General features: G+C 49.3%; 2 protein-coding genes across 2 annotated transcripts; both read left to right on the top strand.

Annotated features, from left to right (window-relative positions):
• The first annotated feature begins 5410 nt into the window (after nt 1–5410).
• Nucleotides 5411–8855, top strand: LOC121444087 (secreted and transmembrane protein 1A-like). Its single transcript, XM_041645842.1, has 4 exons — nt 5411–5539; nt 6161–6457; nt 8387–8440; nt 8692–8855. The coding sequence occupies exons 1-4, from the start codon at nt 5449–5451 to the stop codon at nt 8853–8855; spliced, it is 606 nt and encodes a 201-aa protein (XP_041501776.1). The 5' UTR covers nt 5411–5448.
• A 6022-nt stretch (nt 8856–14877) lies between these two features.
• Nucleotides 14878–27625, top strand: LOC121444130 (secreted and transmembrane protein 1b-like). The gene is made up of 5 exons (XM_041645919.1): nt 14878–14984; nt 22926–23081; nt 23342–23653; nt 24251–24522; nt 27378–27625. Exons 2-5 carry the CDS (start codon nt 22988–22990, stop codon nt 27456–27458), a joined length of 759 nt encoding a protein of 252 aa, XP_041501853.1. The 5' UTR covers nt 14878–14984; nt 22926–22987; the 3' UTR covers nt 27459–27625.
• Nucleotides 27626–27777: the final 152 nt, after the last annotated feature.

Genomic DNA, 27777 nt, shown 5'->3' on the forward strand with positions numbered 1-27777 from the left:
TTTTGGGACTAGAGTTACAAGCTATGTTAGGTCAGCATGTGGGCACTGGGAATCAAACCTGGGTCCTCTGGAAGAGTAACGTGCATTCTTAGCTGCTCTAGCCCTCATACCTGACTTTTTTGTTGTTGTTGTTGCTGTTGTTTTGTTTTGTTTTTGAGACAGAGTTTCTCTGTCCTGGAACTGGCTTTGTAGACCAGGCTGGCCTCAAACTCACAGAGATCCACCTGCCTCTGTCTCCCCGAGTGCTGGAATTAAAGGCGTGCGCCACCACCACCTGGCCTAATACCTGACTTTTTAATCTATGTTCTAAGTATCAAACTCAGGTCCTCTTGTTTAGCATGTCACTGGTTGACCTATCTCTTCAGCCTCCGGTAAACATTTCAAAGCTAAAACTTAAAGCTTTGAAAGAAAAAACAGGCAAGGAAAGCATCAGGGTGTAGAGTTTTTCAGTCTCCAAGGAAAAGAGATGAGAGCGAGGAGTGACCAAGAAAGGAATTGGCCTTGTGTAAGAATGACAATGTGCTTCTCTAAACACAAGTGTCTCTCAAACCAATCAGAATTCAGATACCGCGTGAGAAACTGACATAGCAAGGGCTAATTGCACAACTCACAACTGCAGGAATTTATGTCCTCATAGTCCTGGATGTCAGAAACAGAAGCCACATTGCACAGGCTCAGGGAGGGTCTATTTCTGTCCTGAGGCTCCAAGAGACTGGGTATTGTGGCTGTGGCCTTGTGGCTACGCCATCTCGTCTCTGCCAATGTCAGATGGCCTTCATCTCTGTGCCTATGTGCCAAATTCCTTCTTCTCAAATGTCAGCCCTGCTGGGTACAACTCACTGGATTCAGTACAAACCCATCCTGACTGGCTACACCGTGGTGACTTAACTCCAAATAAGATCACAGTTGTCCCGTGGAGAAGAGTCTTGAGGGACAGGTGGTACCACGGGGAGAGGCAGAGGAGAGAGGGAGGTGTTGTAACTAAGCTTCCCATGAAAATGTTCTCGTTTGTGTGGATGTGCATGCACAAACACAGGACATGCGTGAAAGGTTGGTTTGACATGCTCCTGGCTTCTCTCGACTTGTGTCTCTCGGGTAGTTTCCAACATCTGCGTTTCCTTAGTTTTCTCTAGGCGAGAGGGGTGGAGAGAAGTGTGGTGCTGCTGAGATAGAGTCTCACACTCAGGCTGGCCTCCAACACGCAGAAATCCTCCTGCCTCGCCTTCCAGTGTTGGAACAACAGGGTGTGAGCCACCAGGACCAGCTTATCTCATAGCGTGGGAGCAATGTAGCAATTTAAGCAAACCATCCTTCTTACAACAAGCTAGAAGTAAGAAAAGGTCCCGGAGTGGTGGCCCATACCTCTCACCCCCGCATTCAGGAGGTTGAGGCAGGAGGACCTCAAGTTCAAGGTCAGCCAGGGCTATATAAAAAGACCTGTCTCTAAACAAAAAAAAAAAAAGAAAAGGTTATTGTTGGTTTGTTTTTCTGAGGCAGGGTTTCAGGAATCCCAGACTGGTCTTGAATTTGCTGTGCAATGGGAATTGGCCTTGATCTTTAAGTCTCTACCACCCACGGGCTAAGATAACAGGCGTGCAATATTATGCTTGTGCAGAAAAGCTTTTTAAAATAAGATAGAAACACCAGCTGCCATAAACTCAAAGACACTCCAGCTGCAGTCCTGGAAGCACATAATACAGACCTAACTTCAAGCTGTCACCCGGGAACAGCCTGAAATGTGGCCATTAGAGGGAGATTCCCCGTTGCCTTCCCCTGGAGCTTGGGAACAGGTTGCAGGTGAAGCAGCAGCAGTGTGAGCCGGAGTGGAGGTGGAAGCTGGTGTCGAACACAGGGTAGGGCTGGAATTTGAGAGTCTAGGGTTCCACTCCCATAGCCCAGAATGGGATGCTGTGCCTCTGTTTGGGTTTGAATGAGATAATAGATAATTTAGTGTGAACTTACTCACACTAATAATAATAGTAGTGGGTAATAGAATAAATACTTGTGAGATATTATTTACATTGGTATAGTTTTTATATATTAATACAAGTTCAAATTATATTTGTTTTTTCTGTTTACAATATTTGTACACCTATGCAAAGTTATTTTGTCAGGTTGTATGCATGCATGTTTCTACCTCTGTCTAAGACATTTTGTATATAGATACAATTTTTAGGATATATTTTCATATTGTATTATATAGTCCTACCTCTGATCAAGATACTTATACATTGTTTACATTTTGTTTGTTTGTTTGTTTGTTTTGCTTTTTCGAGACAGGGTTTCTCTGTGGCTTTGGAGCCTGTCCTGGAACTAGCTCTGTAGACCAGGCTGGTCTCGAACTCATAGAGATCCACCTGCCTCTGCCTCCCAAGTGCTGGGATTAAAGGCGTGCGCCACCATCGCCCGGCTTATTGTTTACATTTTGAAGTCATTTTCCTCATTGTTTCCTCATTGTTTCCTCATTGCACAGTTGTTTATAGATTATTTAATATTCTGATATGAAGTCTTAGTCTTTAAGTTATATAGGTATTAAGTATGATAGGTCAATAGTTTTTCATGTTTATTATACATATAGTCAGATTAATTAGGTTATTTGGATACATAGAGATTGTATTCTGCCTAGATAGGTAATCTTCAACCACTTCAAGGATCTGTGGAACGTGGCATTTAAATAACTTAGGGTTCTGTTGACTTCAGACACAATTGCTCCTGACAGCACCTGTAGAAGGAGAGGCGGGCCGCTTCCTGCCACCCGGCGTGGGTGCCACTCTGTTGCAAAGATGAGCGGTGAGCAGGCTGTGTCCTGCCCAGTTCCTGGCCGCCTGGCTAATCCCCAAAATAATTACATGGAAACTGTATTCATTTAAACACTGCCTGGCCCATTAGTTCCAGCCTCTTATTGGCTAATTCTCACATCTTGATTAACCCATTTCTAATAATCTGCGTAGCACCACGAAGTGGTGGATTACCAGGAAGATTCTAACCTACGTCCATCTCGGGCTGGAGCTTCATGGCATCTGCCCAACTCTGCTTTCTTTCTCCCAGCATTCTGTTCTGTCTACTCCACCTATCTAAGCTGTTGTCCTATCAAAAGGCCAAGGCAGTTTCTTTATTTGACCAATGAAAGTAACATATAGACAGAAGGACCTCCTACTCCAAGACATGTCTATTCCCGAGACATTGTTGAGCACCAAAGACACTCCACTTGGAGTTTGTTTTCTTCTTGGCACAATTGGCCTTTGAGCAAAAAACTGCCCATGCCTCGACCACTGACAAGGTACATGGTATCTGGACTGGATAAGCAGGCCACAAGAAAAAGACTGCCAAACCTTGCCAAGACAGGATAAGAAAGTTCTAAAACCTTTCCTGCCTCTGAAAATGGCCTTAGCCAAAGTTGGTTGCCTCTTTCCTGTTTCGTGAGTTTGCCCCTTATAATAAAGAAAAATATAATTGGTCTTGTAGTATTTCTCGGCCCGAGATAATTCAACAGGTATGTCCTGTAAGCCTGTGACTGGGTGTAAGATATTAACAACAAAGGAGCTGCGTGGGGGGGCATACTGTGATCTGAGGCCAGAGTAGGCTACAAAGCAAGTTCCAGACCAGCCATAGTGTCAAAGTGATACGTTATCTCAAGAAAAGAAAAGAAAAGAAAAGAAAAGAAAAGAAAAGAGAAGAGGAGAAGTCAGCAACACGGACAATGCAGATCCAGGTCAAACAGGGATGTATGGAAATCCTTCATGGTTTGCTGTCAATCGTTCTCTCTATAAAATCACTCAGGTGTGGTGGCACCTGCCTATAATCCCAGCATTAATGAGGTTGAGGCGAGGAAATACAAACTTAAGGTCACCCTGAGCTGCATAACAAGATACTGTCTAAATAAACAAGCAAATGAGAGACTTAAAATGTTCTCGCTGTCAGGGAAATGCAAATCAAGACAACTTTAAGATATCATCTTACACCTGTCAGAATGGCTAAAATAAAAAACACCAATGATAGCCTTTGCTGGAGAGGTTGTGGAGAAAGGGGTACCCTCATCCATTGCTGGTGGGAATGCAAACTTGTGCAACCACTCTGGAAAGCAATGTGGCGGTTTCTCAGGAAATTCGGGATCAACCTACCCCTAGACCCAGCAATACCACTCTTGGGAATATACCCAAGAGAGGCCCTATCATACAACAAAAGTATATGCTCAACTATGTTCATAGCAGCATTGTTTGTAATAGCCAGAACCTGGAAACAACCTAGATGCCCTTCAATGGAAGAATGGATGAAGAAAGTATGGAATATATACATATTAGAGTACTACTCAGCAGTAAAAAACAAGGACTTCTTGAATTTTGCATACAAATGGGTGGAAATAGAAAACACTATCCTGAGTGAGGTAAGCCAGACCCAAAAAGAGGAACATGGGATGTACTCACTCATATTTGGTTTCTAGCCATAAATAAAGGACATTGAGCCTATAATTCGCGATCCTAGAAAAGCTAAATAAGAAGGTGAATCCAAAGACAAACATATACGCATCCTCCTGAATATTAACCTTCCTCAGGTGGTGAAAGGAGACAGAGACAGAGACCCACATTGGAGCACCGGACTGAAATCTCAAGGTCCAAATCAGCAGCAGAAGGAGAGAGAACACAAGCAAGGAACTCAGGACCGCGAGGGGTGCACCCACACACTGAGACAATGGGGATGTTCTATCAGGAATCCACTAAGGCCAGCTGGCCTGGGTCTGAAAAAGCATGGGATAAAAACGGACTTGCTGAACATAGTGGACAATGAGGACTACTGAGAACTCAAGAACAATGGCAATGGGTTTTTGATCCTACTGCACGTACTGGCTTTGGGGGAGCCTAGACAATTTGGATGCTCACCTTACTAGACCTGGATGGAGGTGGGTGGTCCTTGGATTTCCCACACGTCAGGGAACCCTGATTGCTCTTCGAGCTGATGAGGGAGGGGGACTTGATCGGGGGAGGGGGAGGGAAATGGGAGGCGGCGGCGGGGAGGAGGCAGAAATCTTAAATAAATAAATAAATAAATAAATAAATAAATAGGATAAAAAAAATGTTCTCTCTGCCCTGGCTCCCTTCCCACAAGCAGTGAGATCCAGGCAGTTGCTAGCTCCGTGGGAATCTCTACAGAAGTGCCCATCATTCAGCCTGGTGCTCCTTGCTCTTAGCTTCATGTGTTTTCCGCAGCCTATGACACCTCACTGAATGGTGGTGGCTCAGAATCCTGCAGGAGCGCGGGTATTCAGGCAGGGACCCCGAGCTGTGCACCCCTGGCCAGGCTAGGACAGCCCCCCCCCCCCCCCCCCCCCGCCATGCTGTGCAGCAGCCTCAATGGGCCTCTGACCTCTGTGCTTTCTTCCTTCTAGGTGTTGTTCCCAGACAGCTGGAAATGACAAGGGTCTCCTGAGACCTCCCATTCCACCACCTGCCCATGAAGACCTGGCCATCATTGTCCGCTGTCCACACTCCCAGTATGTTCAGCCTTCTGCTCCTGGCTGCCTCACTGAACGCTCAGAATCAAAGTAGGTTTGGGTCTTCTGCTAGAGGGAGGGTTGCAAGGGTGCAGACAGAATGGGAAGGACAGACCGAGGTCAGAGCCAAGTGATGTCTGCTGCCCAGGAGACTCAGCATCAAAGACTCACAGGAGGGTTGATGCCCCTGGGTTACACAAGAGTGAGCTGTGAGGATGGCTAACAACAGAGAAAGAGCCAGCAACACTTGGAGTTGATGTTAGAACACTGAGGGGGTGCCCAAAACTACACCTAGGCTGCAAGGAAAAGAGGGTGTCCTGGCCAGGCAACGGGGGCAGGACAGAACTGAGGACCTGCTTAACCTCCTCTGGATACATCCAGCTTTGTCCCACAGCCTAGGCACCCTCTGGACCCTTAATCAATTGGAGTGAGTATAGAAAATGGGGCCCATGGAGTTCCCCCAACACAGCTCTCCAGATCTGACATCCCCAGAGAGGTCGTGGAATCACTGCCAGTGCGTGTGTGCCAATCTCTGACTCAATCAGTGTGAGATATCCCATCCTGTCTCTTGGAGGCCTCCACACCTGGTTCACTGCCCACGGCCTACAAGGGCAGCCAGCAACTGTCCCGCAGCTCTGCCTTTGCCCATGTGTGATCATCTTCTCCACACAGGCTGGGACCTTGCTAACTGCACCCAGGGCGTACTGTCTGTGCCTAGAGGCAGCCGCGCAGAGATGAGCTGTAACATCTCCAATAACTTCACTTACGTCACCATCTGGCTAGAAAACAACATCATCTTCAATAAGACGCCCCAAGGATACTTCCGCTGGAAAGAGTGGGAGCTCCACGTTCAAGGGGGCCAGGCACAGCTCGTGATCAGCCGCACCCAGGATGTCCACACAGGGGTATACTTGTGGTACCTGCGCGGATGCCAGGGAGATTTCAAAAACATCACCCTGAATGTTTCAGGTGAGGTGGGGTCTGTGGAGTAAGGGGGTAAGAGGGGATAAAGGCTCCAGTATGTAGAGTGTGGTGATTTGGGGGACAGGAAGGAGGGCAGAGAGGAAGGCAAAGAGCTTAATCTGTCTGAGATGTAGAAAGGAGCTCCATTGTTCAGGGCAGAAGACCATCTAAGCCTTGACTGAGAATGTGCTTAGCCTTGGTGACCACAGAATGAGGTCCCAGTTCCAGGAGTACCCACACTACAGTGACCCTGTCCCCCTCCCCACAGCGTCTTCCACCACGGAAGCTTGCCCTGGACTTTGTGTGCCTTAGAAAAAGAAAGTTCAGTCAAGTATGATATGATCCCAGCACTCAGGAGGCTGTGAGGCAGGAGAATCATGAGTTCAGGGTCAGACCTTGTCTCAAAACAAGAACCAAAGAGCAAAGACCCACACACACTTCCTGTTGCGATGACAAAAATCCATGACCAAAAGTAACTTGGGAGAGGAAAGGGTTAATTTCAGCTTATGAGCAATGTCTGTTATTGAGGGAAGTCAGGGTAGGAACTCAAGCAAGAACTTGAGACAGAAACCATGGAGGAAATTGCATCATAAAAATGCCAATCAGCCTAACCGTGAGGGTCACCCTCTTAGAAACACCCTCTAGCTTTTCAGTTCACTGTGTGACTGTCAAAGGGAGGCCTGCAGCCAGGAGCCACCATTTGGGAATTCCACCACAAATAACCCCCGAATGGCAACAGACAAAGCCTTTGTCTCGATTTCTTTAGTAGATGTGGGAAAACTAATACAAGGGAATTATCCAAGCTTGTGATAAGATAACAATGAGTGTTCTAGAGACTGAAAGACACGGCAGAGACTGGTCCAAAAGAACAATGTTACTCAATTCCGTCCTACTGATGTTCTGTAGCAATATGGACCTAGTGTTACTAAGCAACCTGGGCAACGTTTTTGTTTTTTTTTTTAAAAAGAGAAGCATGTGGTTTTATTGTTGATGAACAATGCCCAATTGTATCAATAATAAAAATATAAGTGTTTAAACTTCAAGAGAGACAGAGAAGAAAGAAAGAAAGAAAGAAAGAAAGAAAGAAAGAAAGAAAAGGAAAGAAAAGAAAAAAAAGAAAAGAAAGATGCTATTCACGGGGCTTCTGTCTAACCCTTCCTTCCTCTTCCTTCTCCTTTCCTTCTTTCTTCCCTCCATTCTGTCTGTCTCTCTATATCTCTGCCTTTCTGATTCTCTCTCTCTCTCACTCACTCGCTCTCTCTCTATCTCTCTCTCTCTCTGAACAGGTCTCACTGTGTAGCCCCGGCTGGTCTGCCTACCTCTGCCTCCTAAGTGCAGGAATTAAAGGTGTGTGCCACCTTAGCTAGCTTTCTTAGATACATCAGGACCACTTGCCCAGGGAATGATGCTGCCCAAAGTAGATTGGACCCTCCTACATCAGTTAACAATCAAGATAATCCCCCACAGACATGCTCACAAGTCAATCCGATCCGTGCAGTTCCTCAGCTGAGACTTCCTTCTCAGGAGGCTCTAGGCTGTGTCAAGTTGGCAGTTAGGCTAGCTAGAATACTACCCTAGCAACTTTCATGATTCATTCACATGGTGGAAGTAACTGCAGAGGACCCCTGTCCTACCTACATCCCTCTGGTCACCCCTGTATCTCTCTAGAGACTGGTATACCCCGTGATGCCCATCCTTACTGCACCTAGAAATGAGTTCCTCCCAACCTGGAACCCACTGCCCACTCCATCTTCTCTGTGAAGTCTCCATGTCCCTCTTACCCTGCCCATACCAATTGGATCTGTCATAATCCCTGAGCCCCTGAAGGTGAGCCTGATGCTTGGTCCCTCCTGGGACCAGCCAGCCCTGCAGGACTGCAGCTGGAATTGGGGGTGCAAACACATAACATCCAACCTGATGGTATGTCTCTGGCAGAGCCTTCAAACAAGGATGAGCCCACAGACAAGAGGCTATCCACACCCCCCTCAGGTAGGTGTCCTAACCCTGTCCCCAGGCTTCTTAGCATCCCAGCTGCTCCTGATGCCATGGAGCCAAGTGCTGGCCACCTGGGACCTTTCACCCTTAGCCCCTCCTGAACTTGCTCACCAGATGTCACTGCCCAGGAGGGTGTGGGGTCAGCGGGTGGTGAACAATGGACATCGTGGGACTGTGAACCAGGGAGGATATAGTAAAGGACCAGTGTGGCAAACATCACCCCTGACTACTCCTGCCCGCTTCAGACGCACTGATCCAGCCCAAGAGAGCTCCACTAGAGGACGGGCCTGAGACCCTCGCGGGAGTCCTGGTCGCTGTCATCCTGATCTTGGGACTCACAGGAATCGGCGCACTAATCTGCTACAGGCGCTACCATTCAAGAAGTCCCCATGGATATGTACTTCAGTGACTGATCTGAGGTATGGGTGGGGTCTTTCTGGGTCCTTACTTCGTACCTCATTGAGGTGTCCCCTGAGTTCTGCTTCAACAGGGGTTCAGAGGGATCATGGAGGTCACACAGGGCCAAGACCGCAGGTCCCACTGCAAGGATTTTTTCCGTCTTCTAATAGCAAAGAACATAAGTCCTGAATTGGGTTTGCAAGGATCACTTGTTCTCGGGGCTCTATTCTGACCCTTGGACAGCTTGGGGAGCAGCATGTAGTCTATAATCCTCAGGATCCTCTCGGGACTCTTGGGAACCTGTGGTTTCTGATCCAGGGTGTTTCAGACTTTTGGCACCCTGGAAGTAAGTTCACTGTGGGCTTAGACCCAGGTTCTGCTGGGAGGAGAAGTGTGAGAACAAGGTGGGTGTTCCCAGCTTAGGTGGTATCACCGTGTCTGAGACGATGGACCACCTGTACACGCCTGTGCTTCCCTGGACCCAGGTCTGAGCGCAGGGGCTCACCCTCCCCCTCTCCTTTCATCTCTCCCTGTCTATACAAGGAGGTTCTAAGTCTGTGGGCCAGCGGAAGCTGAAGGAGCTGCCGGCGGAGCTGATTCCAGAGAGAGGCCACCAGGATGGGCATGTCATGTTCTTAGCCCTTGGCAGCTGCTACGACTCTCTGGAACCCAAACACCACGGAGCCATTATCACATGCTTGGCAGAGCAGAAGACTGTTCATGTTTGCTGGGCACAGAACTTTCCCAAGGGTGGAACCCTTGGTTCTATGTAGAGGAGGGGAGAGTGACTCACTGAGGAAGGGCCTTGGAAGCTGGAGAACATCTGGGCATCTCTCATTCACATGAACAAGAAGACAGCTGTGGCACAAATTCTAATTAGTATTAATAATAAAAACCTGGACTCAGATCCTGGGTTAAAGCTGAAAGATCAGAGAAGCAGAGCAGCCAGCCACTAGGGAGTTCTTACCTCTACCAATGCCCAGACCAAAGGGGTAATCAAAACCTCGGACTGCATCCGTCTCTATGAAGCCTTATACTGCATTCTCAGAATAAACCCACAGACAGCATCTGAGCTCCTGTCTCCTCCCACCTATATTCCCCTCTCTCTGCCCAGCCATATCCCTTCCCGTCTCCATCTCCCTGGTGCTGGGATTAAAGGTGTGAGCCACCACCACCTGGCTTCGTTTCTTTTTGAGACTGGATCAATTTGGTGAAGCCCACAGTGGCCTTGAACTAACAGAGATCCGTAGGCCTCTGTCTCCCAAGTCCTGGGATTAACGGTGTGTGCCACCACTCCCTGGCCTCTAGTGGCTTAGCTCTGCACTCTGATCTTCAGGCAAGCTTTATTTGTTAAAACACAAACAAAATATCACTACATTCAGCTTCTGGACTACGGTCTTCAATCATCTGATCAGCTCCTCAACTCTTTGCAAAAGTGAGAATTTCCAAGCTGCACAGCTCTTGACCCTCAGCATCCGCACTCTCTTCCTCTTACAAAGGCCTGGGCTCCTTTTCTTCTGCTGGGCCCCTGAGGTCAATGTCTGTCCACTACCCAAAGATCTCCAGTGCAAGCCTAGGCTGCACCAAGATTTGCTTCAAGTAGGAGGGGGCCACACACCTGCTTTCTGACTCACAATAGTAACCGATCTGGGAATCTCAAATATCAAGTTTGGGGGCCGAAATAGGAAGATTAGAAGTCTGAGATAAACTATCCCCCACTCCTGCCCCTGGAAGGTAGGGTGCCCTCAGGAATAGAGGACTATGGAAGAAGGGTGTAGGTTCTTTCTGGCAGGTATTGCTCTCCTAGGGAAGGTGGCCAACCCTGGAACTCCCCAGCCCCAACCCAACTCCCTGATTCGTATCCATGCCCCACTGTCCTTTTCTGGCATTTGTCTCGGTTACAATCCTGGTTTTCCTTAAACATACATTAAAAAGGGAATTTTTTTATAGAAACTCCATGCTTTATTATTATTTTATTATCATTGTTGTTGCGTATGAACATGGGTATGGGCATGCCAGGACGTGTGTGTGAAGGGCGTCAGCTCCTGCTTTTCACCTCGTCCTGAGGCAGTATCTCTCTTGATACTTCTGCTGGGCTGTATTTTCTAGCCTAACTTGCCCACAAGCATTCAAACAAGTCTCCGACCTCCACCGCCTACCCTACCCTGAGAGTGCTGGGATTACACGCCACCACATCCGGTTTCTTCATAGGTTCTAGGATTGAACTCAGGTCACTGGGCAAATGCTTTTACTTGCTGAACTCCTTCATTGACCACAAGATATGCCACCCTTTAGACAATCACCTGGATGTAATCTTCAGATAAATAATAAACTAATAAAGAGACCAGCCGGTCAGCTGGGAAATACAGCTATCAAAAGCATAAAAGTCTACAAGAAACCTCACACACTGGGGCCTGAATGAAAGCAGAGGCCAGAGATGCTGCCTGCTGCTTGTGGCCTCCAAAGCCAGCCCCATGGTATCTCTGTGGCTGCAGGAGGACCTGAGCTTCCCAGATCAAACTAAGGTGAAATACAGCACTTCAATGCTGTTCTTTGTTTGGGGCCATGTGTTAGTTACTTCTCTTGTTGTTGGACCAAAATACCCAACACAAGCAGCCTGGGAAAGAAAGGTTGATGTGGGCTCAGTTTGAGGATACCGTCTGTGGTAGCAGTGAAGGCCTGGTGGCAGAAGTGTGAACATCATAGCAGGGAAGGCCTGGTGGCAGAAGTGTGAACATCACAGCAGGGAAGGCCTGGTGGCAGAGGTGTGAATGTCACAGCATAGAAGGCCTGGTGGCAGAGGTGTGAACATCACAGCGGGAAAGGCCTGGTGGCAGAGGTGTGAACATCACAGCGGGGAAGGTCTGGTAGCAGAGGTGTGAATGTCACAGCGTAGAAGGCCTGGTGACAGAGGTGTGAACATCACAGCGTAGAAGGCCTGGTGGTAGAGGGGTGAACGTCACAGCGTAGAAGGCCTGGTGGCAGAGATGTGAACATCACACTGGGGAAGGCCTGGTGGCAGAAGTGTGAATGTCACAGTAGGGAAGGCCTGGTGGCAGAGGTGTGAACGTCACAGTGGGGAAGGCCTGTTGGCAGAGGTGTGAACATCACAGCATAGAAGGCCTGGTGGCAGAAGTGTGAACATCATAGCAGGGAGACCTGGTGGCAGAAGTGTGAACATCACAGTGGGGAAGGCCTGGTGGCAGAGGTGTGAACATCACAGCGTAGAAGGCCTGGTGGCAGAAGTGTGAACATCACACTGGGGAAGGCCTGGTGGCAGAGGTGTGAACGTCACAGCAGGGAAGACCTGGTGGCCGATGTATGAAGCAGCTCGAAGTATTGTGTTCACAGACAGGAAGCAGAAAAACCGAATGCTGGTACCCGGCTTGCTCTCTCTTTTCTGGCCAACCTGGAATTCCAATCCCAGCCCATGGGGTGGAGCCACCCACATCCTCCTCCGTTAAACTTTTCTGGAAACACTGCCTGACGCATCCAGAGAGGTGTGATTCCATGGTGATCCTAAATGCAATCAAGCTCCCCTGTTCCCCTCTCACACTGGGCGACAGCGTGAGGCCCTGTGTGCCCTGGCTTCTGAAGCAAGAGCTGTCATGTGTTTTCTAACCCAGTGAAGTATGCTGATGCAACAAGATTCATCAAAAGTCAGTTCTGAGCCTCTGCCGAGGAGGGAAACTTCAAAGTCCATGAAGTTCCTCTTCCCCCTGCAGCTACAGGAACCCTAGAACAAAACCTAGTCGGGAGCTTCAATTGTGCTCACTTTGCTATGGCTTCTGTCTCCCCGATTTTCTCTTCTGGGCACTGAGTGGGAGCCAGTCCCTCGGTGCTTTTCTGCTCTGGTTCTCTCTGTCTTCAAAGCCAAAGACACAGAATCCCTATAGGGTCCTTCGAAGGCCACCTCGACAGATGCTGCCTGGTCCAAACAGGTTAGTCCTCGTAGAGTAGGAAGCTAGTCCCAAGAAACTCATCTGTACCTACACTGTCCTGCGGTCCATGTCACGGGACCTCAAACTCACCGCCAGCACAGGGAGTAAGTCTGCAACTCAGGCAGGAATGTGTATGATGATGCACACGCATTGACTATGCATGTGCACATGAGATCTCCGTGCACAGTGACACGCACTGACTCTGTCATTAGCATTACATGAGATTCGGGGATAGTACATGCTTCTGCTGTTCTGGGAGGTCAGAGCCAGCAGGGTCTTTGACCTTGGGTCTGAACACAAGCCTGTCACTCTCTTCCTAGGAGAAGGGCCACTCTTGGGTCTCCTGGCTACCCATTGGTCCTGACCAATTGCCTCTGCTCTGCTCCTGGGGCAGTCACAGCCTGCGGTCGCTTCTTCAGGGCCAGAACCAGGTCTTCTTCAGCCAGGCTAGTCTTTTAGTTCAGATGATGGTACAGATGTAAGGACATAGTCAGACCTCAAAGACCAAACTCCGGATAGCAGAGACCTCAGCTGCATTCAGATCCCTCCCTCTACCCTGTGTCCCCATCTTTCCTGCTGCTCCAGCCCCTAAGACTCTGCTAACGCTCTCCTCACTCTGCTTCCCCTACCCCATCACTGATGGCTCAAGCCAGTCCAAATAGGTTCATGAGTAACCCACGCCATTGACCACCTGGATACGGAGACACCTGTAGAACTCAGCGTCCCAAGAAGAGAACACACAGAGACATGAGCCATATCTACAGAAGATCCTGAGTGTGACCATGGGGTCACGCACGCAACCCCAAGAAACATGAAAGACAAAGGCAAGGACTGGAGAGATGTCTCGGTTGCTAAAGGGATTGCTTTACAAACATGAGGACCCAGTGATCCCCAGAACCCATGTAAAAAAATTAAAAGCTGATTATGACGTGCACAGTTGTGATCCCAGCACTGAGGAGGTACAGACAGGAGGATCCCTGGAGCCACTGGCCAGCCAATCTAACGGTGAAACCCAGGCCAGTGAGAGACCCCATTTCAAAAATGCAAAGGGTGCTTAAGGTAAGATACTTGAAGTTGTCCTCTGTCGCACACGCGTGCGCGCGCACACACACACACGTGTGCAAGGCGTGCGCACACTTAATTTAAAATAGAATCTAGCCACAGGAGAGAAACACCTACTACTCCTGAATTCTTAGCAGATCCTGCCGAAGAAATGGAGCTTGACCTCGGAACTTAAGTCTCTGGAAACCCCATGGATGCAAGTCAGCAGATGACAGAGCCCTTGGGAGAGGAGGCTGTGACCAGGGGACATGCAGAGGGCGTCTCCTAGTGGAGCTAGGCGGAACACAAGCAGCTGTGTCTACCTGTGAGACGCATAAGCACCCCTGAGGAGACGTGCCTGATCAAGATGGTTTTCTGCAGGCATGATCTCCAGAAGGCCAGGCACACATCGTCTGTGGACATTGACACTAAGTCGCCGGGGAAGACTTGGAATGTCTTGACCTGGCCGTGTAGTTTCAAAACACATGGACTAGTTTCATTTTCGCAGAAAGGCATTTTAATGGGGTGAGACAGTGGAAACCTGAGCTGCCCTTCCAGACTCTCCCTTACCACAGGGCGTTCTAGTCCCACCAGACCAAGGACCCCTACGTCTAATCTGTCACCCAAAGCCCTGCCAGGAGGGAATAATAAGATCGCGGCTATTTGACCCTCTCTGCAGCATAGGTAGGCACTAGGGGTACCGTGAGTATGGAATCCATGGATTGTGTTCAGTGTGGGGCACTAGGCTCCTGCCTTCCTTAGCTCAATCCTGAAGTTACTGCCTTTCCCTGTGTGCTTGCCCAGAGTGGTCATGCCCGTATTGTCCCATGCAAGGAAACAAATACACCCAGTTTTCCTAAAGGAGCAGCCCCAGAGCCTTGAATCAAACTTTGGCCCAGTCGGGACCCTTCTAGAAAGAACCTGGACCCTCCTCCCGCTTTCCTGCTGCAGTGGCTAATTAACACAGGACTTGATTGTTGTGTTGACTTGGTACTTCCTGAAAGTCACACTGCTTTCCAGAACTTCTTGTTTTCTTTCGCGGTAAGGCCAGTCCCATGGGCGGTACTTGACCTGCCTTATCTGGGCCTCAACGACATCTGAGCTGGATGACTTCACCAGTGGCAGTTGCAGAGTTCAGACAAGAGCCAAGTATGCAGGTGAGGACTAAAGGGAACCCTGGCGCTCAGAGGGTTTGGGGCTCTATGAGAATGAAACCATCAGGCAGGGTGTCCCTGAGGCTGCCTCTTGCCTCGAGGATCTGTCCAGAGTAAAGGCGGGGCTGAGGTGCTTACTGCCCAGGTGCCTTGGATGCTGCAGCCGCCGCCGGGAGCAGAGTAGACCTGGGCTTTGGATGCTGCCTGGAGCAGTGTCTCACTCTGAGCTCCAGGAAGGGCATAGGCAGCAGCTGGGTTCTTCGGTACTGAATGGGAAGAGGAGAATGGCCACCTCACTCTTCCTTGTCATCTGACTATGTATATGGGAAGCCAGGGGCGTGCAGTTGCCCAGGTCTCCAGAAGAGGGGCTTGGTGCACACGGGGCCGCGGTGGTTGGTATTTGTGGACTTCTAAGGCTGGCCACTCAGAACTGGGAATCTATGCCACGTTTGGTCAGGGACACTGTGAATCCTGATTTTTTTGTTCCCATCGTAATGTAAGTAGAAGCTGACTTCTAGTTGTGGGCTTGAAGGTTCTTCTTGTGACTTTCCTTCGACTCCGGAATTCTTGAAGCTCCGTGCACGTAACTCCCAGCCCGACTCTGAGCTGGAAGCCTCTGTGCTGTATGAGACAGGTTGCAGAGGGGGTCAAATCTGTGGGTGGGGTCCGCCGGTGAAATGTCACAACAAATCTGCTCCTGACCGCTCTGCAGCTCAGCACTCACATCCACCAGACACGGGTCAGGGTGACAGATCATCAGGGGACTCAGTGAGGCAGTAATTACAAAGGCATTGGGAGGAGGGTGTCATAAAAGTGACACTGGGTATTGTCTGTATAACCTGAGTCCTGAAACAGATTTTAGGGGTTCCAACGTGCGGTTTCTGCTGCTCATGCCTTAGAAAGCAGATAAAAACACAGGAGAGGAACTTAACCAATACAGTCCTTGGGCAAGGAGAGCATTGAAGCCTGTCAGCCCATCTTTAAGGAACTAACATGAGCTTCAGGCTTAGAGAGAGAAAGAGGAAGGGTGTACATGATTAAAAAGTCCTGGTCACAGTGTGGCCTGCTTGGTCGCTGTCTCTGTTCTGATTGTGTAGGGTGTTGCACAGAAGTCTTTGTTGCTTGAGGAATAATGGGATTCCCAAGAAGTGAGCGTTATTCTGAAACCCTGGGCCACAGTACATTAAAAGCAATGGCTGGTCAGTGACTTCCATCTTCGTTTCTCCAGCCATGAGGAGTTTAGATTTAGGGATGCCCCATGCGTAGCTGCTGTGTCTACGCGCAGAGATGAGCAGGAACCGGAGTGTAAAGGAGACAGCTGCAAAGGAGGCTCATCCTGCTTCTGGTTGTCTTGCTGTCCTAGGTAAGGAGGTGGCTGGGCACTGGGACCACAGAAAAGACAGAGGCCAGAGAGGGGCACAATACCTGCTTCTCTCTCTGGCTGCTCTCACCCTCACCAGGGTGGCCCACTACTCGAGTCTGCTGGAAGGAGGCTGAGAACCCTCATGGCAGGAGGTGGAGGCTTGGAGCAGTTAGGACTCTGGAGGAAAATAGGAGCCATATTGGCTCTGGAGAGTCAAACTTTTAGTTTCTCTCCTTCCACTATGTGGGTCGCAAGGCTCAAACTCAATCAGACTTGGCAGGAAGTGCCTGGCTGTACCTGTTGAGCAGGTAGCCCTTTCTTTTCCTTATTTCTGGGGCCTCTGCTTCCAGAGTGCTGAGATTAAAGGCAGATGCAACCACACCTGGGAAAAGACATTAAAAATTTGTGTGTGGGGGGAGGGGGAGGTCTGGAGTGATGGCTCAGTGGTTAAGAGCACTGCCTGTTCTTCCAAAAGTCCTGGGTTCAATTCCCAGCTACCACATGGTGGCTCACAGCCATCAGTAATGAGATGCAGGCAGAACACTGTGTAAGAGATAAATAGATCTTTAAAAAAAACAAAAACAGTGCTTAACCTTTAGAAATATTGTGTGCATAGGGGTGTGTGTGAGTGTAGGGGTGTAGGGGTGTGTGTGAGTGTAGGGGTGTGTGTGAGTGTAGGGATGTGTGTGTAGGGGTGTGTGTGTAGGGGTGTGTGTGAGTGTAGGGGTGTGTGTGTAGGGGTGTGTGTGTAGGGGTGTGTGTGTAGGGGTGTGTGTGAGTGTAGGGGTGTGTGTGTAGGGGTGTGTGAGTGTAGGGGGGTGTGTGAGTGTAGGGGTGTGTGTGAGTGTAGGGGTGTGTGTGTAGGGGTGTGTGTGTAGGGGTGTGTGTGAGTGTAAGGAGTATGTAGGGGTGTGTGTGAGTGTAGGGAGTGTGTAGGGGTATGTGTGAGTGTAGGGGTGTGTGTGTGTAGGGGTGTGTGTGTAGGGGTGTGAGTGTAGGGGTGTGTGTGAGTGTAGGGGTGTGTGTGTGTGTAGGGGTGTGTGTGAGTGTAGGGGGTGTGTAGGGGTGTGTGTGTAGGGGGGTGTGTGTGTGTAGGGGTGTGTGTGAGTGTAGGGGTGTGTGTGTAGGGGTGTGTGTGAGTGTAGGGGTGTGTGTGTAGGGGTGTGTGTGAGTGTAGGGGTGTGTGTGTAGGGGTGTGTGTGTAGGTGTGTGTGTAGGGGTGTGTGTGTGTAGGGGTGTGTGTGAGTGTAGGGATGTGTGTGTAGGGGTGTGTGTGAGTGTAGGGGTGTGTGTGTGTAGGGGTGTGTGTGTAGGGGTGTGTGTGTAGCGGTGTGTGTGTGTAGGGGTGTGTGTGTGTGTAGGGGTGTGTGTGAGTGTAGGGGTGTGTGTGTGTGTAGCGGTGTGTGTGTGTAGGGGTGTGTGTGAGTGTAGGGGTGTGTGTGTAGCGGTGTGTGTGTAGGGGTGTGTGTGTGTAGGGGTGTGTGTGTAGGTGTGTGTGTAGGGGTGTGTGTGTGTGTAGGGGTGTGTGTGAGTGTAGGGATGTGTGTGTAGCGGTGTGTGTGAGTGTAGGGATGTGTGTGTAGGGGTGTGTGTGAGTGTAGGGGTGTAGGGGTGTGTGTGTGTGTAGGGGTGTGTGTGAGTGTAGGGGTGTGTGTGTAGGTGTGTGTGTGTAGGGGTGTGTGTGTAGGGGTGTGTGTGAGTGTAGGGATGTGTGTGTAGGGGTGTGTGTGAGTGTAGGGGTGTAGGAGGGTATGTGAGTGTAGGGAGTGTGTAGGGGTGTGTGTGAGTGTAGGGAGTGTGTAGGGATGTGTGTGTAGGGGTGTATGTGTGTAGGGATGTGTGTGAGTGTAGGGGTGTGTGTGAGTGTAGGGGTGTAGGGGGGTGTGTGAGTGTAGGGGTGTGTGTGAGTGTAGGGAGTGTGTGTGTGTAGGGGTGTGTGTGAGTGTAGGAGTGTGTGTGTGTGTAGGGATGTGTGTGAGTGTGGATGTGGCTATGTTTGTGTGCACAAAGGAGGGAGTCAGAGGACAACTCTGTGGCGTCTGTTTCTTCCTTGTGCCTTTACAAGGCTTCCGGGGTTAGATCCCCCAGTGGCCATAGTTTTAGGGAAACTGCCTTTACCTGCTGAGCCAGCTCACCAGGCCTTACAGTATGTTATTTAACGTAGACTGATTTGAGGACGGATTAAGAGAATGAAAGGAACTCAGGGAAAGAGTAAGACTTACAACAAAGAGTGTGGGTATGAGTCTCTTCTTTGTATTTGAAATAGTCATGTTGTTGATGGCCAGCCCAGTGTACAGAGCAAGTTCCAGGACAGGTTCCAAAGCTACACAGAGAAACCCTGTCTCGAAAAAAATAAATAAATAAATTTAAAAACTTTTTAAAAATCATATATAGGATTTTTTTGGTGTGTTTTGAAGTTATTGCCTTCAAAGGGTTACTAAGACATTTAAATGATGAGGCTGGAGCAATAGGTCAGCGGTTAAGAGTACTGGCTGCCTTTTCAGAAGACCCCGCTTCAGTTCCCAGTACCCACATGGCTGCTCACAACTGTCCAGGGGATCTGATACCCTCATCTGACCTCTGAGGGCACCAGGCACGTGTGTGGTGCTCATACCTGCTGGCAAAAACACTCATATACCAAAAAGCAAATAAATAAACAAATCTTTTTAAACACTCAAGTGACAGTGCAACGGTGTGTCTGAGGATGCTAGCCAGGCTTGTAATCGATAAAATAAGTCTCGAGTCACAGGTTCAAGGAGGTAGGGTACCGTGATTGTAAGTGGAAGGCAATAGCCTTGTTTGTTTGAGTGCCAGAAAATGTCAGGGAGATTGAATAAGGACATACTTTAGCTCATTTATGCTCAGACCTTAAGCATGTTCATTGCTTATTTTTTAAAAAATAACTTATTTGATTTTATGTGTGTTGGTACGAGGGTGTCAAATCCCCTGGAGCTGGAGTTTCAGACATTGTGAGTCACCATGTGGGTGCTGGGAATTGAACTCAGGACCTCTGGAAGAGCAGCCAATGCCATCTCTCCAGTCTCTAATTTTTTTTTTTTCAAGGCAGGGTCTCCCTGTATAACCCTGGCTGGCCCCGACCTTATTATGTAAATGAAACTGGCTTTGAACTCACAAAGTTCTGTGTGCTTCTGCCTGCCTCTTTGTCCAGGTTACTGGAATTAAAAGTGTGTGCTGCCACAGCCAATTATTTTAACATTTTTATTTGAAAATATATCTGGAATGTTTTTCCTACCCTCTTGACTGTAGACAGAAGTTTCTGTCCCACCCGGTCCCACAGCCATTCAGTCCCAAAGAAACTCAGAGGCTTATATTAATTATAAACTGTTTGGCCTATTAGCTAAGGCTTATTATTAACCAGCTCTTACAACTCCAGTTAACTCATAATTCTTATCAATGTTTAGCTACATAGCTTGGTACTTTTTCTCAGTGAGGCATTCTCTTCTTACTTCCTCTGTGTCCAGAAGATGGCTGTCCCTCTGCCTTACCTCATCCCAGAATTCTCTTACTCTGGTCACCCCGCCTATAGTTCCTGCCTGGCTACTGGCCAATCAGCGATTTATAAAACTAATAAGAGTGACAGACTTTACAGTGTACAGGAGCATTATCCCAAAGCATTGATTTTGAGTCCATTTCTAACTGCGTACCTAGGAGAGGCAAAGTGAGACTCCCAGAAAAAAGGAGAGGATCGGCTTCCAGTTCCAGGAACAACAGAAGATTCTCACTTGGGAACTGAGAGGTATCTTGAGGGGCAGATCTAGGCTTGCCCTTTTCTCTGATGGCCAACCTCAGACCACATGGCACTGTGTTCATCATAGTGCAAACCAAAGATCTTCTCAAGACCAGGGCAGCCTGCCCAGCTTCAGCTAGGCCAGAAACAAGAAGTTGGCCCCTAGGCCTTCAGTCCTTCTGCAGAGGGATCTTGGTTTACTGTGAGGTCTGTCATTACACTGTGGTTTTCGTTAGTCACCTGACTGTCTATGGTGCCTGACCAGTGCCACAGGGACCATAGCAAAAGCCACAGCACCTCCCCAAACACAGGTACCTGAGAGTAAAACAGAGGTGTGACCATAGAATCCCCAAGCTGGATTACAGAGCCATCTGGGGCTCCTACTGTGATGACCTCATGGTGGGCATGAAAAGAAGTTTGAAATGATCAGGGCCCTGAGGCTGGAGGATGCCCTTGGCTCTGGGCAATGGGAGAAGCCTGGAACCTGGGTGCCATTCTTGTGAACCAAAGATTCCAGCTTCCTATGGAGGCCACCATGAGGATGGTGGTATCCTCAGAGCCAAGATGCCTTGGTATCCTCAGAGCCAAGATGCCTTCTGGTATGAATGTCTTGTGGCATTTCATACACAGTGACATGCTGGAGGGGACTTCATAAATGTCTGATTCTGAAGGGAGGGGGTGACAGCAAGGTAGGCTCTAACAGTGAGGAAATGCCTGTGGGGTGATTAGCACATGGGGTGTGAGGTATTGTAGACTAGCTCTTAGGAAGAGCCAACAGGGAAACTGAAAGTTCCTATCACACCTGGTGCCTCCGCTGAGAGCCTCCTGCCTCCCCAGAGAGCTGAGTCTCCAAAGCTAAAGAGCACAGCCTCCCAGAACTGTTGGACCTAAGCTCCCATAGCCTCGAGGCAAGAGTCCAGCTTCTGGCTTTCACTTTCTGTGGGTGTCCCTGTCCTACAGTTGTGACTCAGTAGCCATTCGACACTGTTGACTGAGGTTCCTAGCTTTCCATATCACCTGGGTCCAGATGTGGACCAAGACTGACCTTTGACCAGCCTAGCTCCAGCCCAGGAATATGGACCAGGCTTCCCATGGGGCACTGACCAAACCTTTCTGAAGGGCTGCTGGCTGATGTCACAAAGAGTAAAGCTGTCCTCTGTGTCTGTCAGGGAAGGTTGGGCAGGATCCTTACCCCTCCTACACCTCAGTGGGTCCAGATACATTTGTTGGACTACTACTGTGTACATAACATGTACCAGGCCTGTGGGAAACAGATGATATCATCAGGGTCATTAGAGATTCATCTCTGCTGTCTCATCCTCCTCCAACATAATATTTGTGTACATGTATATGCGTGCATGTATATACATGTATTTCTATACACGTGTACATGTTTGTGGTGGTCGAAGCAGTCAGGAAACAGGGTGTTACATATTCTGCAACGGAAGCAGTAAACTACAAGTAGGAGTCAGGTCATGCTGTGTCTCAGAAGCTCTCTGGAAGGCAAGTTCCCTAACAGGAACTGTCAATGTTCTGTGGAACTTTCTCCTTCCTTTACTGCCAGTCAGCATCCCAGGAACCCTCAGAACAGGATCTACACATCCCACGGTGGCTGCACTGGTGAGGAGGATGTGTACGAGGAGTCTCTATCCCGCGCTGGAAACTAAGCATTGAGACTGAAGGATGGTGCGAGATGCAGCTTACTTGTCCAGGGATCTGGAGCTTCCTCTACCATAAGACAGGGTCGGTTGGGTTGACTTTGAGGTCTAGGAGATTTGCCCACCTACTAAAAGCAGCAATCAGCCTGTCCTAGGGTAAACAGAAGAAATATAAAGCTCACCTGTGCTTTAGAAGTGTATAGTACAAAGTTAATATGAGGGCAGGTAGGCAGAGTCCAGGGTTAAAGCAAGAAAAGGCACTGGGCAGGCTGCTTGATTGAAAGACGGCCAAGGTCTCCCCTATTCTGGCATGAGCTACTGTGGTGGCTAATCTTGATTGTCAACTTGACTACATCAGTGATCAACTAAAACGCAAGCTTCTGGGAACTTCTGTGTGGGATTTTCTTCATCAGATTATTTGAAGCCAGAAGACCCACCCTAAATGTGGGCCGCACCTTCTGATGGCAGCCCAGATAAGAGGAATGGAAGAAAGAAGCTTGGACCTCGGCCTGCTTGCCCTCACCCTCACTGGAGGCTGCATCTCCCCTGAAGAATTCCTTCACCAGTGTTAGGCCCTCCTTCTTCAGGACTTCAGCACCAGACTGGGACAGAGGAAACATGCAGCCTAGTGGGCTGAACAATTACCAGATTCTTGGCCTCTGTGGCACGTTGCAGTCATTGCTGGATTACACGGACCTCATCCTATACCTGGTGCTCAGTGAGGGTGATTGAGCAAGTGAAAGAAGGGACAGGCGGGCGGGACGTGAGAATTGCAGGCACTAGGCTCTGAACAGAGGCCACTTAGTACACTGTAGACAGTGCACAGGTCAAGTCAATGACAAAACTGTTTCTGTACAAAGTACAACCCAAGCTGTTTGCCTGGTTAACTTTGCAGCTCTAAGCAGGAAGTGTGCCAAACAGCCAGCTCAATGTGCCTCATTCCTGGCTTCATCTATCTGCCCATTGCTCTACCTCGGTCAGTCCCGCACTCTTTACCAAATGTAAGAACAGTGCTGGTGGCTGGGACCCCTGCCCAGGTTCAGGAATCTGGGGAGGAGTAGACAGGAGGAGCTCAAGGACCCTGGGCTGTATAGCCCTTCTGAGGCTGGTGCTGTTTTCATGAGCCTCTGCATCAGCTTTGGGGACTTCTGACCCCTTCTTTTTCCTTCCTCTAGGTACTGTCCAAAAACCACTGACCAGAACAGTTGTCTCCTGAGGCCCATCCTATGAATGAGCCATGGCGGCCTACCCTGTAACATCCACTGGCTCATTTCCCAGAATTCTCTGGACCCTCCTTCTCCTGACTGCCTCTCTGAATGCCTATAATCAAAGTAAGTCTGGGTTTTACTTCACCTAAGTGCAGGGCCTCGGGGCCAGACATAGTAGGAGGGTCAGACCAAGGTCAGGACCAGATAGTGACCTTGGCTTTGTAGTCCCAATTTGGTGGAAGCTGGGCTACTATAGAAGGGTGAGCCATGTATCCCTGAGAATAGCTGACCCTGAAGCACCAATAGTCCTGGGATCACTGCAGGGGCATTGGTATCAAAGACCATGCCTGGGCTGCAAAGTAAAGACTGTGCTCTCTCCACAGAGTGGGACAACCCAGTATGCACGGAACCACTGGAAGTGTCTGCTCCCAGAGGCAGCAGCGTGCTGATGGCTTGTAACATCTCCAACACCTTCAGAGACGTCACCATTAAGCTGACTGCCAATGGAAATAACACGACCATCTTTGACCAAAAGCCTCCAGGAAGCTACTTTAAAGATTCATTTCACCTCCATATTCAAGGAGGTCATGCCCAGCTGGTGATCGCAAATGCCCAGGACACCCACGCAGGGGAGTACCTGTGGAGGCTGCATGGACTCCAGAGAGAAGAGGAAATCTTGACCCTGAATGTTACTGGTGAGCTTTAGGCGAGGAAGTGAGTTGGTGGGGAGGGGGAGGGAAGGAGCAGGGAGGAGCCCCTCACAATTGAGCTCTGAATTTCATCTGCTTCCACACACAAACGAGGACTCTATATGTGTCTAAACCTACCGCCCTCCTCACCCCTACCTCCCTACCTAGTCCCTCCGGGCTCCGCTCCCTCTAGTCCTTCAAACCAGTTCAATCCACCATAGTCCCCTGAGCCCATAGGAGATTGGGGGTGACATCAGAATTCTCTCTCTCTGACCTGGAGGTACACCAGGGCTGAAGTCCCCAAACCTGATCATTTGTCTCTGGTAGAACCCCGAGACCAGGAAGGCTCTAAAGGCGGGAAACTCTTCACATTCTCCAATTCCAAAGGCACAAGACCTTCACACCTTTTCCCCTTAGGCCACATAGCTGTTATTTCTGGAGCCCAACCCAGAGGCCCCTTCTAGCCTCCTCCACAACCGTTTCCTACCCATATAGGAGATCATGATGGGAGTGTTGAGGGGTGGGAGGGGAACAAGGGGGAACTGAGTAGGGCTGGAGGGGGTGAATTACGCCAGCCAATTCTCATTGACTTCCCTGCTCCAGACCTAGACACCACCGACCAGGAGCCAGAGAGCTTGCAAGTCAATGCTGAGCCCCCACCTTCAGGAAGCAACTGGGTCATTGCCATCATTGTCATCATCATCATCGTTATCAGCATAATAGGAGTCAGTGTGTGTGTCTGCTGCAAGCGCTCCCATTCCCTGAAGTACCACAGATATGAAGGGCCAGGGCCTGGTCTGAGTCATGGGTTTCCTGGCGGTCCTCACGGTCCCCACCGGACACTGCCCAAGGTCTTCCACGTCCTGCAGCAAAAGGTACTCAAGGGGCCTTATTAGTTCCAGACAGCAGACTACAAGGACCTCTACTGGCTAGGGCTGACAATCTATATTTGGACAGGCTCACAGGAAATCTTCTGTCTCCAGGCTCTCACCTCGACCCTGGAACACCCTGAGAACAGAATGGGGTCTGTACTCTTCAGGTTCCTCCCAGGACTCCAGGGAAATTTTTTAATGAGAACAGAGTTGTGATTTTTTTTTTTTGATTCAGGATGCCCTAGAAGTTGACTGAGCCCCTCCTGTACTCAAAACATAACTCTATTGGGATTTGGGAGACATCAAAGTGTTTCAGAGTATCTCAAGTGTGTGTAGTCTACCTGCTTATTTGTGTAAGCTGTGGGTTATGTACATGGTTGTGCCAGTGCCTCTGTACCTCACAAAGACCCAAACCAGGCTCTCAGGCACCTCCTTCCCTCCCTCCCTCTCTCCCTCCCTCCCTCTCTCTCGCCCTCTCTCCCTCCCTCCCTCCCTCCCACTCTTTCCCCCTCCTTTCTGTACACAGGATCCCATCCATGTCCTCTGTAGAAAGAGCGACACTGGCTCACTAGGGAAGGGCCTGCTAAGCAGTGGTCCGGGCCTCTCTCTGGCACTCACAGTAACAGACTTTCCTGTGGTCATTAGTGCCTAACTCTGCGCTTCAACTTTTCCAATGGTGGGGGAATTCCAAGCTGCATAGCCCTTGGCTCTCAGGATTCATCCCCTCTGCCTTTTAAAAAGGGGCCCGGGTTCCTTCCCTTCTGCTGAACGCCCCCCCCCCCACTTCCCTATGGCCTCCAGTGCCAGCTGAGGGGTGGGGGTGCTGAGCCAGCTTTTCCCCGGGCACATAGATCTGTCTGCTAACTCACACAACAGCAAGTTCCCAGGACCCTGCTGTCAGGTTCCAGGGTCTTCGCAGAGGATTAGAGGTCCAGAATGGTGCATTATTATACCCCTACCACAAGGGGGTGGAGTGGGCCTGTCTGCAGGAAGTCCTCAGGGACAATGAGCTGATAAAGGGGGAAATACCTGCTGGTGGACATTGCTCTTCTGGGGAGGACAGCCAGGCTCCTAAATTCCCCCACGAACCTCCCTGCTTATCCCCACCCTCGCCTGCTGTTCCTCTGGGCCCATTTATCTTTATTGCAATGCCTACTTGAATAATTTTATCATTTATATAACTCATGCTTCAGAAAAGCCTTCATGATACAAACTGTTAAGGAAATATGGTAAATCAATGATTATATAAAGCTGTAGGCCTTCTAGGAAATACACTTGATAGTGAGAAACATGAAAACCCACAAAACAGGTCTGGAAAGATGGGTCAGGGATTAAGGGCACTTTCTCTTCTTGGAGAAGACCTCAGTTTGGTTCCCAGCACCCATGTGGCAGCTCACACCCATCTGCAACTCCAGTTCCAGGGGTGCAATGCCTTCTCTGGCCTCCACAGGTTCCTGCATGCACATGGTACACAAGCATGCCCTTCCCTTAGGTGCACGTGCGCACACACACAAACACACACACACAATAAATATTTTTTAAAAAACACATAACACTTGTTTAGTGCTATACACTGAGTCCTAAAGATGAAGGCTGAGGTGGAGGACATTCCCTGATGTCCTTGACCTGGCCCAGAGCAGGCCCATAGCAGCTGTGAGTTGGTGGCCCTGAACCCAGGTGCACAGGGATGTGTACCTAATAGTCTAAATTAAGATCCATGTCATTATGATGCTGGGTTTGGGCCAATTCAAGCCAAGCCAGCCCACCAGCTCCTCTGGTGCCCTGGGTCACATTGGGCACAAGCATGGGACCCATACATCTGGGGGTCCCGAAACCTAAACCAATCCAGAGTGCTACTGCTTTAAAGGAAGTCATAGCAGATGCCAGCTCTGAACTGTAGTTCAGAGGAGAGGAACTAAGAACCCAGGCACCCCCATTCAGCAGCCACGAGAAGCCTAGGAGGGAAACTGGATAGGAGCCCTTGGCTTTTCTTTGCTCCCTCATGGCTTCTGTCTGTCCAGGTTTTCTCTGCTTGAGACAGAATGCTAGTCCTGCCATGCCTAGTCACCCTGGCTCCCTTCTGTGTCTTTGCCCCTCACTCCAGCCAGAGGGCTCCATACCTACCGTCCTCATGCTGTGACCACGTGACCCGCCCCTCTCTAGTCCTGTGATCTCCTTTCTCCGTGGCTTTTGGCCTTCCTCCAACAGGCCCTTCCCCCATGTACCTGTGCCTGTGGGATCAGGGCTAGATACCCATCTCTTTTCTCAAAGAATGAAGAGTATATCCAAAATGGATATAAAAGTTCTTTTTAAGGGATGGAGAGATGGTTCAGTGGTTAAGAGCACTGGTTGATCTCCCAGATATCCTGAGTTCAATTCCCAGCACCCACATGGTGGCTCACAACCATCTATAATGAGATCTGGTGCCCCCTTCTGGCCTGCAGGCGGACAATCAGGCAGAATGCTGTATATATAATAAATAAATTTTTTTAAACTTTTAAAATCAGTTTATTATTTTCTGCTTGGGAGTGTGTATGGGGAAGTCAGATGACAGCTTCTAGGAACCAGTTCTGTCAACCATGTGGAAGAAGCAAACTCGAGTTATCAGACTTGGTGGCAAGCACCCTTACCCAGTGAGCCATCTCTCCAGAGCTGGATATAAAAATTTTAATAATATATTCTGTAGGATAGATAGAGCTAGAGAGAGCCAAAAGGGTGAATTATTATAAAGTCACTCCCTGGAAGAAGCGTTCCTTTTATAATAGTTAAGAGAAATTGTTTGGTTTCATCTCGTGCTGCTTGTGTAGAGTCTCATTTGGATGGGTAAAAAGTGGAAATCTCTCTCCTCCTCTTTCTAGAAGATAATTTGGCTGCCTGGTGCTCGCGGAGGTGAGAAGAGAGTGTTGGATCCCCTGAAACCGGAGCTACAAATGGTTTGAACCACCACACACGTGCCAGGAACTGAAACCAAGTCCTTTGCGAGAGAAACAAGTGCTCTTACTGCCTAGTCCACAATTCTTGTTGTTGTTTTGTTTTGTTTTTTGAGAGAGGGTTTCTCTGTGTATCCCTGGCTGTCCTGGAACTCACTCTGTAGACCAGGCTGGCCTCGAACTCACAGAGCTACACCTGGCTCTGCCTCCTGGGTACTGGGATTAAAGGCATGCACCACCACACCCCATTTATCTTTTTATTTTTTTATTTTTTGTAGATTTTTATTCTGTTTTATTTTAGACAAAGTCAGAGTAAGTAATCCTGGCT

The sequence above is a fragment of the Microtus oregoni genome, unplaced genomic scaffold (genome assembly GCF_018167655.1).
Source record: "Microtus oregoni isolate MIOR12 unplaced genomic scaffold, Mior012 000117F_ref0000505, whole genome shotgun sequence".
Classification (NCBI taxonomy): Eukaryota; Metazoa; Chordata; class Mammalia; order Rodentia; family Cricetidae; genus Microtus; species Microtus oregoni.

Excerpts from the sequence above, each read along its gene's own strand:
- LOC121444087 (XM_041645842.1), top strand. The coding sequence starts at position 5,449 with ATGAAGACCTGGCCATCATTGTCCGCTGTCCACACTCCCAGTATGTTC. Across the intron at positions 5,540-6,160 it reads ACTGAACGCTCAGAATCAAA|GCTGGGACCTTGCTAACTGC; the intron begins GTAGGTTTGGGT and ends TTCTCCACACAG. Across the intron at positions 8,441-8,691 it reads GCTATCCACACCCCCCTCAG|ACGCACTGATCCAGCCCAAG; the intron begins GTAGGTGTCCTA and ends TGCCCGCTTCAG.
- LOC121444130 (XM_041645919.1), top strand. The coding sequence starts at position 22,988 with ATGGCGGCCTACCCTGTAACATCCACTGGCTCATTTCCCAGAATTCTC. Across the intron at positions 23,082-23,341 it reads TCTGAATGCCTATAATCAAA|AGTGGGACAACCCAGTATGC; the intron begins GTAAGTCTGGGT and ends CTCTCTCCACAG. Across the intron at positions 24,523-27,377 it reads TCCACGTCCTGCAGCAAAAG|AAGATAATTTGGCTGCCTGG; the intron begins GTACTCAAGGGG and ends TCCTCTTTCTAG.